Source organism: Argopecten irradians, chromosome 1 (assembly GCF_041381155.1).
Source record: "Argopecten irradians isolate NY chromosome 1, Ai_NY, whole genome shotgun sequence".
In the NCBI taxonomy this organism is placed as follows: Eukaryota; Metazoa; Mollusca; class Bivalvia; order Pectinida; family Pectinidae; genus Argopecten; species Argopecten irradians.
The window spans coordinates 57473103-57493083 of record NC_091134.1 but is presented as its reverse complement, the minus strand read 5'-3'; the positions used below and the strand labels follow the sequence as shown (position 1 = coordinate 57493083).

Here is a 19981-nt window from a genome sequence, read left to right as displayed (position 1 = left end):
GTCTTTTAGATGGTGATTTTTATTGTTTTCTATAATGTGAGTAAACAAAATCAGCCTTTAGCCAGAAGGATCTGGCGAAAACATATACACGTTTGGTCTTAAATGCTCGTTCATTTGAATTTTTCAGTGTCTTTTATCTTATATAAAATGACCACAACCAAGATTATTTTTATCACAAAATTAAACACCTACATTTCGATTTTTTAATGCGTCGCAAAATGCAGTGGGAGCAAATATTTTGTTGGATCGTCCTCCTAACGTCACGCCATTTTTTATATGATGACGCCGCAATGGATTACCTGCTCAGAACAGTTAATTAAGGCAAATCGTTCTAGGTCATATTACACTGGTGAGATATCCAATAGAGAATACATGGTTGGTATCTTGCAATACATGGTTTATTTTAGTGCGAATGGCAATGACGACGAGGCTTTGCCGAGTCATCTCAACTTTCTGAGTCGATCACCATATTAAATCATGTATTGTAAGATCTAACCATGTACCGTGATTATCCTGCAACTGTGTGCTTATATTTACATTCCGAGTGTTTCGTCACTATATGAATCAACCAACTGACGAAAACGAATATTTGCCTATGAAAACAATATGAATACACTATGAATACAACTATTCTCGTGCATCGATCAGCTGATTTCAAACAATACGCCAGTTTTGTTTCGATAAAAATAGTCCCCCACAATATTTTAATGTCAAATCTCTAATGTGTTGTTTCTTGATATAGAATCAACTAAGGTTTAGTGTAATAAGTCAATCAAAACTTAATATTTCTTGTTTATCGTTTGTCATTTGCAAAAATAGGTCGACCGGAAGGCGGTAGCTTGAAAACTTGACGTTGTGGAACGACTTTGTTATCCAGCTGTTAATCTCGTTAACGTTTCTCGTCGTGCATGGGTGTCATAATTTTAAATATAATATATATCCTTTCAATAATGTTTATTTTAATAAATTATTCTAATGTTAATATATGGATTGAATGTATTTTTCTAATTTTCATAGCGGCTATGAATAGCAGAAGATATCTACATATCTTCCAAGGAGTGCTAACGCGGGATATGTAGACAGCTTCTGCTATTCATAACCGCTATAAAAATTAGAAAAATACATTCAATCCCTATACAGATGACATTTAAAACGTAAGTAAATCATTTTCTTGTTGCGCAGGAAAAAGATTCATTCACTATAAATGAATGAGAGTGCACTTCTTTCTACTATCATGGGTATAGCGCAATCACAAACAGTTTTTAAAAGACATTGAATTACTGAAAAAAACTCATCTTATATCAAAGAATTATTTCTATAGGATGTGCGGATATGAATATTACACGGACGAAGTCACTATAATACGTGTATGTGATAAAAAGTACTTTAATATATGTAAATTACATATGGTATATTGTGCATTACATAACAACTAGATAGGTACTGAGGAAGGGAAAGAGAATAACTAACAAAGGTGAAAAGCATAACAGATGTTAATTTCAAGATCACTCTCAATAAGGTAATTCGAACCTTAAATATACCCAAAATGCGTCCGACTATTTACACAGTAACTATATGTCCATATTCTAGAATATATTATCATTATGTTTTATTGAAATTAGGATGTACTGTCACACAGGTATTAATTTCAAATATAATTGTACACGATAGTGTATAAAATGAAGTTAAACAAAAAACAAAACACAAAAACATCAAAACGGCTATCGGGCATTAAGCAAAATAAAAAGCCTACCAAACATCGCTTACCAAACATTTTTGGTCAAGGAATGTTTCCGAAAAAATCTCTCAATCACCTAGTTTAATGTACGCAAGCTTTTGAAGTTGAAAATATCGATTCATTACGAATAGAAGCTATGTCACAAATGACGTCATTTAGTTTGAAAACTGATGTTATGTGTGGACGGCTAACTGACAATAACGTCATCGCAGTATGAGAAAAGTAACGACCTTTGGTGTTAACAACAATTTAATTTCGGAAACGGCTTTTGATAATTAAACGGAATATAAAACAAGATAACATTGTAGAGCTGGACGAGTTATTAGCTTACCGTTAATGCTAGTTTCCATCGCATTCTGAACAATTTCATCAAAATAAATCAAATGTTGATATTCATAACGCGGGTCGTCTTATGTATCCCACCGTCATCGCGTAAGTTGTCTTTTATTGCGCCAAACGGCAAAACAGCTAGGAAATCTTCATTCTTAACATATATTACACAGGAAATCTTTTGTTTTATGATATAACCTAATCTTAGGCCATCGATATATATTTTCGTATTTTCTTATAGTTTTTAAGAAAAAAATTTCTGAAAGTTAGCAGGTTATCGAAAGATCCAATTGTCATTGAGGACAGACTATTTGCAATTCATAGTAACAGTATCTGAAGACAAAGTGTCCATTTCAGTAGTTTACCTAGTGGTAACTCATCATACCAATTTATATACGGTAAAGCGTACAATTTCCGATTTGTTGAAACTATTCTAGCTATCGATGTTACTATGTTTATAGAACCACTGATATCAAAACTGCGATTTTTGTGTTATATATTGACGTTACCATTGATATTCATGTACAAGTTACGTTATTTTCAGAAAGTAATGTGTCTTTGAAGATATACAATAACCCGTATTAAATCAACAAATTTAAAATTCTGTTTCTTAAATGTAAAAATATTATCAATTTATAAATCTAAAGAGGCAAAATATCTCTTTACCTTCTATATTTAAAGCAATCTAAAGTATATTAAATAACTAAGGGATTGATAGATTGCAATTATTGGAGATATAAATGCAATCTAGGTGGGAGTACAGTAAGACATATTTTAAATGCGAGTGAATATTTGATAATCTTACTTTAACGAATTGACCTAAACAGCCGAGGTCAATGAGATAAAAACAAATTTAAATAATGTAAATAGACAACAAAAACTCGATATTTTTCACTAACGTTTCAATAAGGCTTCCGTTTCCCATTAATAATCCAGACGTTTAAAGATATTTTTTTATAATTCCATAACTTAACTGATTCATATAATGATAGTGTCAATTTTACCGCGCGGAGTAACTTAGTGTCAGTTAAAATGTTTCCTATTCATGTATATAGGTATTTGTACACCAAGTCTAAGCTGCATTTATTGACTGATAATGCAAGTCATATTTATCATTAGAGTAATGGGAGTCTCTGTGACAAAATGGAAATATTCAGGAATGGTACCTTTTTAGAAACCGAGACAGGAATATCTAATGCCAATAATAAAAATAGACCCTTCTTGAAAGTAGTTGAGCCCGACATAACTATAATTAAAGACCTATAATCTTTCCGAAACATAAAAAAATTAAAGCTCCTTACGAAATTTATATTGATATCCTAAAATGAGGTCACAATACCAAACAAAATGCAAGATTCCCGTTGTAATCTATGTTATAGTGAAGATTCATCTGTATTATGAAAATTACCATTTAATTCATTTGTACTAAATTGTTCAGAAGCTGATTATGAGTGTCGTATTAACGGTAAGCTAATGACTTTTGCGACTCAACAAAAATAAAAAATCTCGTTTTATATTCCAGATTTCAAAATCAAAAGCTGTTTCGGAAAAGTAGTGGGTCTTTAAAGACAATGTAGATTTTCTTTGTAAACATATTGTCCTTTTATCCTCTAAATGCCAACACCTTTCTAATTTCCGTCACCACGTACGTCATACCTGTTTACAGTGTTACAGGAACACGCAATGACGTCAAGAATTATCGTCCGTTATTTTCTCTTATTGAATAAAGAATTTCTAAATCAGTTCCTCGGAACGCAGTATCATCTTTTAAATTGTACTCTCTATACGATGAACTAGTTAAGTCATGCAGATAGTGTGATTTTCGTGGAAATCGAAAATTATTAAACTATCAACAACACTTTGTAGATGTTATCCATTGAATTTGCGAAATGTAACAGCAGTGAGGACTAAGTCATTGCTACTAATCAAAAGTAGGAGAGGGGGGTCATTGGTTGATAAAAATAAAACCCAAGTAACAGCAAAGCTTATTAAAATAAAAACATCCATATCGTTACACTTGAAGATACTGTATGGATGTTAAATTATCCTTTTTTATAAATAAAATAGAATCACAACCACCTTAGTTGTATTAAACCACCTTTCTCTAACGCTAAATCAATTAATACCGAAAAGCTTCTGTCAATTTTTGGTTTTGTATATATTTTACATGTTTCGTTAAATTATCCTTTTTTATAAATAAAATAGAATCACAACCACCTTAGTTGTATTAAACCACCTTTCTCTAACGCTAAATCAATTAATGTTCTAAGTCAATATTGTAAGTATTTTTTTTCTCCATTTTGAAAATTACATAATAGAATAACATTTTGATATGATATCAAATATGACATAATATGCGCTTAGAATAATTGTAGAAATGGTATTATGTTCTTTTAAAGAGCTCTGATCAGGTTAGTTTTAAGAAGATTTCTTGCAACCCCTCCACTTTCGACCAGCTCAGTAGCCAGCTGGTTGCTCGTCCCGCTACACGAGTCAAAAACATCCTCTGTACGTAACTGTCTATGCAGGCAGATACAATGTTTTATTATATGGATGAAAAAGACAATGATAAGATATGTTTATTATTATTATTATTATTATAATTCTTTAACTGTGAGAACAAAATGAATTCTTCTCTTTTTGGCCTAAATTTGAGCGTCATCTCCAGGGATGAAGACCCTGGATGAACACCATACTCAATAAAAGCGACAGTCTCTGCTACAGTTTGACGACCAGCATATAGTGGGAGCGAGTGAAATAACATAATTGCCTTTGTGAGTATGACCAGTCAGGTGAATGTACTGTTACGTGTTAGCGACCTGTTTCTGTGAGGTAGCACTATAAAAATTAGAAGGGTTCAACTATTAAAATGACACATAAAACTAATATAACGCAGCCTTCCAAAACATGCAGACAATGAGAATTCAACTATTAAAATGACACATAAAACTACTTTACCGCAGCCTTCCAAAACATGCAGACATTCACACACATTTAATACGCATCGCAAACAGAATAGGGGATGCCGTGGCACACTTACTTGACCATAACTGTCAAGTATCATATTCTGCCTCAGAGTCATGCAAAATCCTGAGAAGGCCATATATGACATATCTCCGAATTATGTGAATTAAATTTTAATAAACTTACACAATGGCTGAGGTTAACAGGACATGTTGTGGCAAGATTGCATATCTGGATTACTTTAATTACTATATTTGTTTTATTAATTACTCATCACTCAATGTATACTATATATCTCTAGAAAGAGGACCTAAACTGATATGGCCGTATTGTGCTGCTTGCTCAGTTTCCATCAGTATATCGGTCATTATTGCTAGGTTAATAGTGCTAAAAACAATTTTTCCTTCACATTCGAATGAAAAATCATGATTTTTCTGAAATCCCATTTGTTATACTGGCTTTTTAGATTGGGCTTAATACGTCCTCTTTTACTTCTCATGTAAAACTTAATCACGATGAGAATAAGGCTCTACCCGTTTGATGGCATCATAAAGGTCCATATACAGTACAAGGTAGAATCGGCCAAACCCAAGCATGGCATGTTGAATCAGATATCTAAGTGTTGTCTTCCATATCTTCTCCACTACTGCCCTGCATGTTACCGATTGTTCTCATTATCATGAGAATAATGCATCTCACAACCAAGTAGATAATCCATAAAGTTTAATAAAAGTCATGATTCTCACAACCAAGTAGATTTATTCTAGACCTCTCTAGAAGGCAGTTGAAGCCTATTCAGTTATAGTTACAAGTCAGTTCTAAGGTATTGAATGTTCGTGTATTGACTATCTAAAATTACCATTCGTGTAGAACCACTCTATAACTTACTTATCAAGTTACCATTCGTAAAATTACCATTCGTGTAGAACCACTCTATAACTTACTTATCAAGTCACCATATGCATCTTTTTTTAAAGTATGATGGTGAACTGAAAAGTAAGCTGCTATGTTACATAATGTTTTCTTTGTTCCGTGTATATATTTCAGATTAGTTTCTAGTTTTCATGAAATAGTTTTGATAAAGACAGTTTTATAAGTGAAATGCTATATGATAAGTACAACCCAAAATTTAAACCAGTTTGATTTTCAAAATAAATAATACAAAATCAATGTTGAAGACACAAATTAACACTAAGAAAATAGAATGGAAAATGAAAGCTAATCTAGCAGAACGTTTTGTTAATAAAGTAAGTTTGTTTTTTCTTTTTATAGAATTAATAGTTTTGCAGGAAATTGTTACATAATTATCATAAAATATTATCTTACTTATTATCATATTATTACATGTAGTAGACTCGTATACCTTAGAGTAGTTTAAGTGAGATTTTATAAGGTGTTATTATTTTATAAGTTTATAAGTGCTAGCTGTATCGTCGGTGTATTGTCCCAATAAAATCCTTTTTAGCTTGAAATTGTAACTTGGAGAACTCCAAATATAAATTTTATAGTGAACAAAACAACACACAAAAATTAACATTCGGAATTATAACACAAAGTGATAATGACCCTCCTTAATCGACACGGTCGATTTTATGTTGTACATTTTTAATTATGAAGTCCTTTTCAAACTAAATGTCAAAGGATGTCAAAATACTGAAGTCATCAACCCCGTTCACCAAAAAGAAAATGTGATGCCGTCAAAACAATTACCGTCTATTTGTTTATCCGTCAAAATATCTATTGCCTAATTGAGAAGTTCAAAGCAGGAGTGAAAACGTTGTTGTTAGGACACTGACTCCTGGCTTTCCGCAAAATTTGAACAGAATGACCTTACTGGTCTGTGGATCACCTAATATATCTTGGTGTCAATCCCATCCCTGGACTGCTCACATGTCCATCAATCTGTGATCACAGCACCTTTTGTATTCACAAAAGGTCTTGTAGTTCACTTTCCATGTTCACGTCTCCGCTAAAGTCGTAATGAAGCCATCTCTACCAAGATCAGCTTGACATTGTAAGTCCCCATCAGTACCAAGTCCCAAGTAGTCCATTGTGTCACCTTCTGTACTTTCCCTGGACAAAGTTGCCAAACTTCAGTCACATACAGATGTACCATCCTTCCTTAGTGCCTTCCTGTTCATGCCCAATATATCTGCAACGACATACCATCCATTCGCCAATGCAACTGAGAATGAAGACAGAATGAGCTTGCACGTTTTCTGGGTTACCACAGAGTCTGCAATTTGATTCCTCTTGACATTCCCCACCCTCCTTATCCTGCTTATTTTAGATATGTACAACTAATATCATCAGTGGAATTATTGTGAAATACAACCATCTTTTCTCATGTATAGCATCTTTTCCTCATGTATAGTCAAGTAAAGGAATTTATTTAACATTTTTAGCAGACCGAGACAAAGTTCGAATGGCAGTCCAGATGAATTTTGAAACAAAATTGAGAAAACGCCAAATGGTCATCCGACTACCTTGGCAATGGTAAAATTAATTATATATGGTATCACTTTGTCAGGACCATATCAGGATCATTTTCAATTTCTTTCAACAAATTTTATTTCAAACAAGAGGCCCAAGGGCCTTAACGTATAGGAAATTAATTGGATACAGTGTCATGGTAGCCATCTTCGATTTGAGATCAAGCAGAAATGTAACAATACTTTGTCGGGACCATGTCAGGATCTTTTCATGCAAGTTTCAGCCAAATCGCACCGGTAGAACTTGAGAAGAAGTTCAACATGTGTTTTCAAGATGACGGCTGTGGCGGCCATCTTGGATTTCGGATTGACCCGAAAAATAACAACACTTTATCGGGACTATGTCAGAATCATTTCATGCAAGTTTCAGCCAAATCGTACTGGTAGAAGTTGAGAAGAAGTTCAAAATGTGTTTTCAAGATGACGGCTGTGGCGGCCATCTTGGATTTCGGATTGACCCGAAAAATAACAACACTTTGTTGAGACCATGTTGGGATCATTTCATGCAAGTTTCAGCTAAATTACCCGGTAGAATTTGAGAAGAAGTTCAAAATGTGTTTTCAAGATGGCGGCTGTGGCGGCCATCTTTGATTTCGGATCGACCCGAAAAATAACAACACTTAGTCGGGCCATGTCATGATCATTTAATGCAATTTCAGCTAAATCACACCGATAGAATTTGAGAAGAAGTTCAAAATGTGTTTTCAATATGGCGGCTGCCATCTTGGATATCAGATCGACCCGAAAATTAACAAAATTTGACAGGACCATGTCAGGATCATTTCATGCAATTTTCAGCTAAATCGCACTCGTAGAACTTGAGAAGAAGTTCAAAATGTGTTTTTGATGGCGGCTGTGGTGGCCATCTTTAATTTCGGATCGACCCGAAAAATAACAACACTTGGTCGGGACCATGTCATGACCATTTCATGTAAGTTTCAGCTAAATCGCACTGGTAGAACTTGAGAAGAAGTTCAAAATGTGAAAAGTTAACGGACGGCGCACTGCGGACGATGGACGGATGAAACATACGACTATACATTGTAGGTCATCCTCACCCTTCAGTCAGATGACCTAAAAAACATCAGCTCCTGCTAGGTTAATAAACTACATTTCTTAATGTGAAAAGTAATAGATATGTTTATGGATTTCATGCATGGTATAAAATATCTAGTTAAAATTTTCTTGTCCACTCACTTTTTCCATCTTTGCTGCACTTTGAACATTGCCTGGCTACTTTGGATTTTTATTGAATTGTCTGTTCATTGTATATGACTGTAATTATTATAATAATATACAATGTATCAATAATTGTGGTAGTGTTTCATCCTTATTAAAGATGCTCCACCGCCGACAGAGCATTAATGATATTCATCATTTGAACAATAATTGGTGTTTAATCATTTATATCTATGCCTAATTAACACAAAAAATAGTATAGAATAATTCGTTTTGCCTTTGGTGCATGCGCAATCAGTACTTCCTTCCATATAGGATATAGTGACACGGAATTTTTCGGGATGCAATTAATTATATTTCATATTTTTAACTAGAAGTAAAATTAGAAGCTTAAACTTTTCAAAGGTGGTAATGGTGTAAAGTAACTTTTGTAAGTGAAGAAAATTACTAAATCGTCTGATCCTGTTTTTGATAGTGAAAAAATACCATTTGTCAGCGGTGGAGCATCTTTAAGAAAAGATTGATTATTCCCTACAACTTTTTTACCAGGTGAGTGCAATTTTATATTGCTTACTAAGACCAACAAGGGGTCCAACATTACAACAAAAACGTAATTTCAAATAATTTTTAATTTATTATATAAAACATCTAAAATATTAATCAACAGCTGTATCTTCAAGGTCAAGGTCATTGTCATCTAGGTCAAGGTCATCCATGTCTTGAAACAAGGATTCATCAACTTCTACTGTATCTTCCTCTGTAATGACAAAATTTATCATATTTTTCTTGTTATTTACATATTTTCTATTAAGTTATAGACAGAAAGCCGGCAGCTGTCAGTAACCAACAAAAATTACACAGTGTTGAAATCAATGAGGATTACATGTACACAACTAAAACCATCAAAGTAGAAGATTGTTGGTAAGTATAATCAGCTGACATACTTTGGTGTAGATATCAACCAAACATGTTATTCCATGATAGATCTAGTTTTACAGTTTTTGATAGGAGGGAACAAGATTGATTATTCTATAGTAAAATCTCAGACAATCTTATATTATAGACAGAGAAAACAATGTTCCTTTGTTAAATTTTGTTGAAACTTCAACAATTTAAATGTTATCTGGTAATGTCTTAAAAACACACAAAAAACATACCTGATTGAAGAAACTTCACATCAGAATCATTCATTGTGTCGTCGGTGAAGAACAGCTCTTTTCCTAAATTATACACATAATAATATGTTATAGAATATTAAAGAATTTTGGTTCAATGCTTGCAGATAACTAGTATTGAAAGAAATGCATTTTCAAATAACATTTTAAGTGAAAAAGTTATTAAACAAGAGATCCAAGAGGAATCTTGGCGCCCACCAAAGAATTATCTATGTCTGACAAAATTCAAATGACAGACGGATCGTTTCTCTACTTTTTAAAATTTAACTATCAAAATCCAACATGGCAGCCGGTCAGTCATCTTGTTGACCCATCAATACCAAAATCCAATAAGCACAACTTGGCCGCTAGAGAAACCTGCAGATGAAATTTGAGAAAAATACCTGAAGTACTTTCAGAAAAATAACAATCTTTAACTATCAAAATCCAAAATGGCGGCCAGTCGGCCATCTTGTTGACTGATCGGTTCCAAAATGCAATATGCACAACCTTGGGGAACCTATGTATTAAATTTGAGACATATTCCTTCAGTATTTTTTGGAAAATAACCGTAACAAAACTTTAATTATCAAAATAACTTTGTTGACCGATCTGTCCCAAAATGTAATATGCATAACAAGCATCCAAGGGGAACCTAGATATGATATTTGAGAAAGATCCCTTCATTACTTTCTGAGAAATACGGTAACAAACTTTTAAGTATTAAAATCCAACATTGCTGCCTGGTGGCCATCTTTTGACAGATTGGTCCCAAAATAAAGTATGCACAACTCGGGTCCAAGGGGAACATAGATATCAAATTTGAAAAAGATCCCTTTAGTGCTTTCTGAGAAATAGTGGTAACAAAAATTAATTGTTAATGGACGAACGGACGGACAGATGAAGGACGATGGACCATCTGATAATGGTGGGCTTGGTAACAAGAATTAATTGTTAATGGACGGACGGACGGACAGATGAAGGACGATGGACCATCTGATAATGGTGGGCTTAAAACAATGAATAGGTTTGTATGTTGATGATATAGCTAAGCTCCAAATGACCTTGGGTCAAAAGATCTAAGCACTAAACAAAGACACAGAATATTAATGCCTACCTGTGAGACCCTTAGGACCTACAACTGTCTGATTTTTCAGCCTTTTCTGTTCACTCATCTCTGCGTCAAATTTAGCTTTCCATGCAAGGAAGGTTTCTATTGTAACTCTGGTTCCCTCAAACTTTTTCTGCACATAAAAAGTGTACCATGAAATAACTGACATACATATATGGTCATTACTTTTACAAGGAACATATAGTGAAACTTTCAATACACCAATTAAAACTGCTATTCTGAATTTATACATGATAGATTGTTGCAAGTATTCCAGACAATTCAAAGAAATATATGAATGTTGTCATTATGAGAGATAATATTGTCCTATAGAATAAAGTTTATATATATATATATATAATTTACCATTTCCTGTTCTTCCAGTAATTTTTTCGCTGCTTCTGCATCCTCTATCCGCTTCTTCCTTGATTCCTCAACAATCTCTGTGAGCTTTTCCTGTACAGCTGAGACTATGGTAAATATCATCACCATTCCAAGAGATTCCTCAATCTGTCAAAATTAATATGTATCATAAAACGTTACATCATTTGAATAAAATTAATATCAAATACATGTACATGTATATACAATGTACAGTAAAACCCCGTTATATCGCCACCTTCTGTTTTCCTAAATTTTGGCGATATATCGAGTTTGACGGTATATCGTGACCTCACATAAGCACATGTCTGCAAATATCAAAACAGGTACTCCGGTAATAAACGGCACTCAGACAACGATTTGATCTTACTTATAAACAGCGGATTCTTCTGCACGTACGTAATATTTCTATCGCTCTTTAAATTGCTAGTTGCATTTTATAGTCCAATATAAACGAACGGCGATATCGAGAAACAACTTTGTGGGTTCCTTTTTGTCAATAAATAACTAACGTTAATAGTACGTAAAATGCATGTTCAGAAGTGAGTTTTATTCACCACAACTTACGACACCTACCTGTAAAACTATAACAAAGTTGTACCCATATTGTTAATTGATTTCACCGTGCACACAGGGTCATACACGCGGCCATAGTGTGTGTTTAGCTGTTTACCTGTCAGTCGGCAGCTTTACAAAAACATGTGTCCCTATCAACAGAATTTGGCGATATTAATGAGGTCATTATAGTGTTATTTTAATCATTTGTTCCGCAAATGTGATGGCGGATGGCGGTAGGCGGGTTTGGCGGTATAACGGGTGTATTTGTATGGAGGGAAATCCGTTCTGAATAAATTCATGGCGATAAGCGGGTTTGGCGGTAAAACGGGTGGCAATATAACGGGGTTTTACTGTATATGCAAAATGAAGTCTGATAATAGTTTCTACATCAGAAACCACTATTTGTCAGTGATCTGACACGTGGCTTTGTCAGTGATCTGACACGTGGCTTTGTCAGTGATCTGACACGTGGCTTTGCCAGTGATCTGACACATGGCTTTGCCAGTGATCTGACACGTGGCTTTGCCAGTGATCTGACACGTGGCTTTGTCAGTGATCTGACACATGGCTTTGCCAGTGATCTGACACGTGGCTTTGTCAGTGATCTGACACGTGGCTTTGTCAGTGATCTGACACGTGGCTTTGCCAGTGATCTGACACATGGCTTTGCCAGTGATCTGACACGTGGCTTTGTCAGTGATCTGACACATGGCTTTGCCAGTGATCTGACCAATGACTTTGCTCATGATCTGACCTTGTCAGTAACTTCTAGATAAGGCAAAATTATCAAACTGAGGAAATTTCATTTTCTAAACCAGCTATGATCTTACTAAAATAATTTTAGAGTTGCTCCCCTTTATCTACAACAAAATAACAATTATTAGATCATAACTATCAATATTTTGCCAAAGATCTGACATGTAACCTTGCCTGTGATCTAACTTGTGGCCATGCTAAACTTATTGAGCTGAAAATTTTTTTTCCTAGATTTTATTTATGTCTGGTTACAGAGTTGTGACTGATGTGTAATATACTTACATTTTCCGTTATCAAACTGTTCAGTGTTTCAATTTGATCTTCCTCCAAGTTTTCATATTCTGTAATTTCAAACACTGGTGGCTCTTCTGGATAGTTCTCCACATAAGAAAATTGCAGCGTGCATTCAGCTATAGGCAACAAAAAATACTAAATGAATCAAAGAATTATAACAGGTTCAAATACAATTCTTACAAAAGATTTCAGATGGATCTTGGCCCCCAACAAAGAATGATCAATGTCTGACAAGGGAAAGAGGGATCTTTTCTCCGCTTTTCAAACTTTTTCAAACAAACTACATATAAAATTTGAGACAGATCACTTTAGTACTTTCTGAGAAATAGCAGTAACAAACTTCAACTATCAAAATACAAAATGAACTTCTTAAATGATAGGTCCTAAAATGCAATATGCAAAACTAAAGCCCTTGGGGAACCTGGACATGAAATTTGAGAGACCTTCCTTCAGTACTTTCTGAGAAATAATGGTAACAAACTTTAACTATCAAAATCCAAGATGGCTGCCTTACCGCCATCTTGTTGACTGATTTGTCACAAAATGCAATATGCACAACTAGGGTCCTAGGGGAACCTACTTATGAAATTTGAGAAAGATCCCTTCAGCCCTTTCTGAGAAATAGCAGTAACAAGAAATGTTAAAAGACGAAAGACGGACGGAAGGACTTCGCACGAAAGTATCGACATATAATTAATAATATATGCATAATAATTGATATATTCTAATTAGTAAGGTATCTGACATGCCATAGATATATGTATTTTAGTCAAACTTACAGTTTAAATTACTTAAAGGTTCATGTCCTTTTAAAAACCTGATAATAGCATATAAGGTACATTGTAAAGAATTAATGGAGAATTTTGTGTGCTAACTGAGAACACTGGGAATAGATACTGCTGGGAATCAGTTGCATTTTCATGATCGATCATCACTTCCAAACAAGTGACGTTTCTACCAAATTACCAATCTTTCACTTTTGTTTCTGGGAAAATCCATATGTCCTGATATTGTAGCAGGAATCGTCTTTCACACATTTACATCGGAAAATGAAGATGTAGATTAAATGCTAGCTTCCTTGGCAATAAATATACGTCATGATCCACAAAATTCTTATCATTATATATTGCCAACGTGAGTCACTGTGATCGATTATGATAAACAAAGATTGATTAATCAATTTCTGGTTAGAAACGACTAGACATCGACTAAATCGATTAATCAGAACAACACTAGTTACAGAGTAGACAGTATATATTTTAGCAGAATTGCACAGGGTCGATCATCGCTATATTTAAACTAAGTAACTAATTGATAGAGCATCCAGCTACAGTATCGTACTCGGAGGTCCCAGACTTGAACCTTGATCTGGCTACAAAACATTGTCTCCTCTCTCGTTAGAAAATGAACAAGCTTGCCAACCCCTGCATTGGAAGTACAATTGACTAAGCACGGGATATGCAAACTTGTGAATTGTTGTGTGTTTGGTAAAGCAAAGAGGAAGAGTGTAACAGAACTTGGTTATCAGTAAGTCATAGCTATATAGGTTATCAAGTATTTCACCAGTAATGCATTCTGTTGATGTTCAGAGCCCGGTCTGGTCTCAACATGTTCTGTTACATATTCAATCCCAGCTTTATATTTTAATAAACAGAAGAAGCACTTACCTGTAGGTTCTGGTGCCTCATCTGTGTTGTAGGGATCACTTATTTCTTGTGACTTGATATCCACAGTAAAAACATGATGAGGTTCTATTGATAATACTGCAATGTAAAAGGAAAATAATGGATGATGAAAAAAACATCTCAGAAATGGAGGTGTCCTCTTTAAACATTGTTTTTTTTTTTAAATGCAGTAACTACACAGAGTAAGAAGAGAATTTAGATAGTAACAAAAATCCATGTAAATTGACTATAAATGCAACTTCACTAGCTAGCCAAGAGTATTCAGTACGATACTCTCCCTGAAACCCTTGGCAGATCTCACATCAAAACTTAAATGCAAGAAACATTTTTTAGCCACAGTCAGTGACTTCTTCTTTCACTTTATGCAAAAATATGTCACATGATGTACTGCCAGTCACATATTTTTGCATAAAGTGAAAGTAGAAGTAGTTTATGCTAAATATTGTTTTTCTTGTTATAAACTCCATGCCAGTAATTCAGTTCATTCATTATAAAAATGGTTTCGACAGTACAGTAAGTCAATGCACACAATAAGTAATAAGAACAAAACACATAACATTGATAAGAGCTCAATCGCTGGGTCAGGTATTTTTCTATTTGGTAACAATTAAAAACCAACAAACGAAAGAATGGATTAATTAGTGCGCTCTCAGATATACTTTGCCTAAATTTATAAGAGCAAAGCTCTTTCGAAGTTCTGTTCCGGTAACATGTACGTAAGCAAAAATACATGACTGAGATCAATTATGAACTGCATGGATAGATGGCTAATTTTTTTTTTTGTTTAACCTGTTCCGGTTTGTGCATTGCTTCGATACTGCTTTCCACAATAAATATATTTAAATAATGCAAATGCATTTACAGGAGTAATTAAACATTTTTTTAAAAGGAATAATGATAACACTTTTGAAATTAAAAAAAGCTATGGAATGCAGTCAAAATATCTACCAAGTGTAGATGAGCACAATGAATCATGACGTTTCATCACGTCAACAAATGGCGCGAATTCATAGGATTCACATTCGTGGCACCCCAGGCCTGTAGCACTGCGTGGACACAGAAAATCAACGTCCAAATTTGAATCTTTGAGTTCTGTTGAAACTAAAATTTTTATTATACTAGAAAATTATTATATCGTATAACATGACTGAAGGCAAGGCCTTAAAAGGCGCAGCCAGATGTTTCAGTAACCATAAATTATGCAATTTTAAAATGTGCAATTTATGGAAATAACAGAGCAGAATTTTCTGTTTATTTTTATACATATATTCACACTCTATCCTTGTTCCAAACCCCTATTTGAGAAGAAAGAAATTTTATTTCTGTAATGGAATTTCTGTTTTTGGTCAGCCGATTATATTGGAAGCTGCATGGTCCAAATTACTTCAAGGCTTGCAAATAAAGAGTGATAGCACTGTAGCCGGATTGAACTGGGTCGATCATCGGTGATAGGGGTTTCCAGGAAAGGCGGTACAATTGCAATTTCAGGGGGTACTTTTCTATACCATCTGTATGCTATCCAATGTAATTTAGCCCAAATCAAGCGGTACCACAGCCAGGTTCAACCGGCAAAAAGTACTGGGTACCGCCTGATAATAAAACCCCTGGGTGACCAGGTAGCTCAGTCAGTAGAACACTCGGTTAGTGTTCAGAGGGTCCCGGGTTCAAATCCCAGTCTGGCCGCTACATTTTCTCCTCTCCTGTTACAGAATTGGCGCCCAACTAAATAACCCATGGTGATGGTGTTTGGAAGGGTCTCGTGTGTCTTTAAGGGCAAAGACTTTGAGAAAGGAGCGAGGAGTGTAGCGGGATTGGACTTGGTCGATCATCGGTGACCAGGTAGCTCAGTCAGTAGAGAACTCGGCTAGTGTTCGGAGGGTTCCGGGTTCGAATCCCGGTCTGGTCGCTACATTTTCTTCTCTCCTGTTACAGCACTATAAGCTCCTGCCTGATGATCGGATCATAAGAGTGTTTGGATCGCTTGATTTTATAACAAGATTACTTCAAAGTATCGCATTCACACGGATACATAGGGTAAAAAATGGCAGCCGCTAACTGAAATTTTCAGAGTGTAGGATTGAATTTTGAAAACTGTTTTTTTTCTTTCTTATACTTTCATGTTTGTGTGATCTAAGAAGTGCTTCGCATTTCGTGCCCTTACTAGTATAGGTCTACTTCAAAGTACATCATTTTATTTTTGAAATTATGACTTCTACTTGAAATAGAAAAGAAAATAAACAAGTAGAGCTTTGCTCTTCACATGCCATGCATGATTCATATTATTATTAATCTATATCAATGTGTCCAACATATTTAAAGATGCTCCACCGCTGACAAATGGTATTTTTTCACTATTAAAAACAGGAGCAGACGAGTTAGTATTTTTCTTCAGTTACAAAAGTTACTTACTTTACATCAATACCACCATTGAAAAGTTTGAGCTTCTAATTTTACTTCAAGTTAAAAATATGAAAAATAATTTATTGCATCCCGAAAAAATTCCGTACCACAATATCCTATATGGAATGAACTGCGCCATGGAATGAACTACTGAATGCGTATGTACCAAAGGCAAAATAAATTATTTCATATTATTTTTTGTGTTAATTAGACTATTACATGTGTAACAGGAGCGAGACGGGCCCAGTTTGAAAGGATGTCAAACTTCGCCCGGCGCGCCCCTAGTGCAACCCAGGTTCGTTGGGTATTATTTAATATGCTTGTCTGTTGGTAGGAGGAAGAACACACTACAGGGTTTAGACGATAATGAACAGTTTATTATGACTATAACAGTAACTATTTACAACATACATCATGCACACATACATCCACACACATATTATAACCAGCCCCCTTTCCCGTACCTAATTATCTATTACAGTTTTATTCCCATCTAATTACTAAATATAAAATAGTCACCTATAGCCTAGTAGCGGAGCTGGCAGCACGCAGGAACTTAATCCATCAGACTGCCCAGTCTACTAGAACTACCCCGAATTTATCCCCATACCCGAGTCTAGGCAGCCAATCACAACAGAGAAAACACAGACACACATTTAGGACATCTCACGAGAAATGAATGCACGACACAAACACTACCACAGTATAGAGAAATACAAAGGTCACAGCACAGGTACACAATACACCTACGGACAAAACAGCTTGACTGGTTAGCTTGCCTAGACAGTAAACATATAAATTAATGTCCCCCGCTACACTCCCCCTTTCTTTCAAAAAGTTACATCCCGTGACAAATCTTGCATACAAAAAACAAACTCTTAGACACATGTATAAATTACAAAGTAAATACGTTATAAAGATAACTTTTATCATAATAGTTTTAAGAATTAACAATTGTATAATTGAACCATGAAAAATAAATGTACACCAAAAATATAATGTTCCTTTTCCGTTCACAGACAGAACACGTTAACACAGTCCATAGTTCTGTACAGTATACATTGTAGATCTCCAGTGTAATCGGCGCTTCCATCTCGGCTCCTCCCTAGTCCATATGTCACGGTGGTGGCTATGGTCCTTCCCTCCTCATCCCCATCCTCCCCGCACTCCGGAGGTCTTGATCAACCTTGGACCGGTTCCAGCAGCAATGTGTCTCCTCCGCTGGACACTCCCGCTATATGCTGCAACCCGCTTAGGAACCGGCCTCAGGGGGATCAAACCCCCTCCTTCGCTGCGTCCCAGGTAAACTGATAATGGCGCCTTATAGGTTGCAATACTGTTCGAAGTACACAGGGTACACTGGTACTTGACCAGTTCCGCCCTGCGATTGTACACCCATTGCCAATGATGAATGTGTCCTCATCCTCTTGTTACTATATGCTCACATGTTCTGTATGTGGAGATGTGTACTCCACAATATCTGTTGTGTTATTTTGTCCATAATACTTAACAGTGTATATGTGTTGACACTTTTTTCTATATGTTACTAATTGTTGCATTGGAAGCTGATTCTGTAATTACATGTATAATAAGTCAACACCTTCTTTACAATTGTTAGAACCAGCCTCGCTATAACTACTATCATACATTTGTACATTTCTATGGACATGTTTTCATCACTCCGTGTATAATATACGGGTTCTACTATAATTGGATGTTCTGGTGTAGTGGGCTCCCCAAAAAAAACCGGTGTTATCATTGCTTTGTATATTGTCGGGTCCCTGTGTCCTAGGCGTGCGTAATCCTAGACTATATGCGAGGCTATTGAAGCTATTCCCAAACATGGACATCTTGAACTACTGGCTATAAATTTACAAAATATATATTCTCCCCCTACAAACAGAACAAGCTCTGGTCAAAAACAGCACCACTTTTGTAACAGGAGCGAGACGGGCCCAGTTTGAAAGGATGTCAAACTTCGCCCGGCGCGCCCCTAGTGCAACCCAGGTTCGTTGGGTATTATTTAATATGCTTGTCTGTTGGTAGGAGGAAGAACAAACTACAGGGTTTAGACGATAATGAACAGTTTATTATGACTATAACAGTAACTATTTACAACATACATCATGCACACATACATCCACACACATATTATAACCAGCCCCCTTTCCCGTACCTAATTATCTATTACAGTTTTATTCCCATCTAATTACTAAATATAAAATAGTCACCTATAGCCTAGTAGCGGAGCTGGCAGCACGCAGGAACTTAATCCATCAGACTGCCCAGTCTACTAGAACTACCCCGAATTTATCCCCATACCCGAGTCTAGGCAGCCAATCACAACAGAGAAAACACAGACACACATTTAGGACATCTCACGAGAAATGAATGCACGACACAAACACTACCACAGTATAGAGAAATACAAAGGTCACAGCACAGGTACACAATACACCTACGGACAAAACAGCTTGACTGGTTAGCTTGCCTAGACAAATCGAAAGTAATGACCCGCTACATGTATACACGATAAACTGTTTATCTACAAATGTATGTACATCACAAATTTTGACAAAGCCATGAAAAAAAAATACATAATGACAAATCAAATCGAAAGTAGACCTATATAGTCGTAAAATGTATGTACATCACAAATTAAACCATTGCCATCAACTATTGCTAAATACAGTGCATGTAGACTCATTAAACTTTGTAGACAAATGTGTTTACTCAAAACATATGACATACCCGTAATTTCGTCGGGGTATATTGACTCTAACGCTTCTATTTCATTATTCTGCTCTTCTTTAAAGTCTGTCATCTTTTCGTTTCGTGCATGCCTGTGTCAGTCATCAACGTTGCATACACGTTTGATTCGTAACCACATATGTGTGTTGAATACAAACACACCAATGATAAAGATTCGATTAAAATAC

At 35.3% G+C, this 19981-nt stretch overlaps 1 protein-coding gene across 1 annotated transcript; it reads right to left on the bottom strand.

Moving 5' to 3' along the window:
* Nucleotides 1-9317: 9317 nt before the first annotated feature.
* Nucleotides 9318-19948, bottom strand: LOC138335023 (RWD domain-containing protein 1-like). The gene is made up of 7 exons (XM_069283924.1): nucleotides 19794-19948; nucleotides 14625-14720; nucleotides 12946-13073; nucleotides 11335-11478; nucleotides 10975-11101; nucleotides 9861-9923; nucleotides 9318-9460 (listed from the first exon to the last, which is right to left on the bottom strand). The coding sequence occupies exons 1-7, from the start codon at nucleotides 19864-19866 to the stop codon at nucleotides 9360-9362; spliced, it is 732 nt and encodes a 243-aa protein (XP_069140025.1). The 5' UTR covers nucleotides 19867-19948; the 3' UTR covers nucleotides 9318-9359.
* Between the last annotated feature and the right edge of the window lie 33 nt (nucleotides 19949-19981).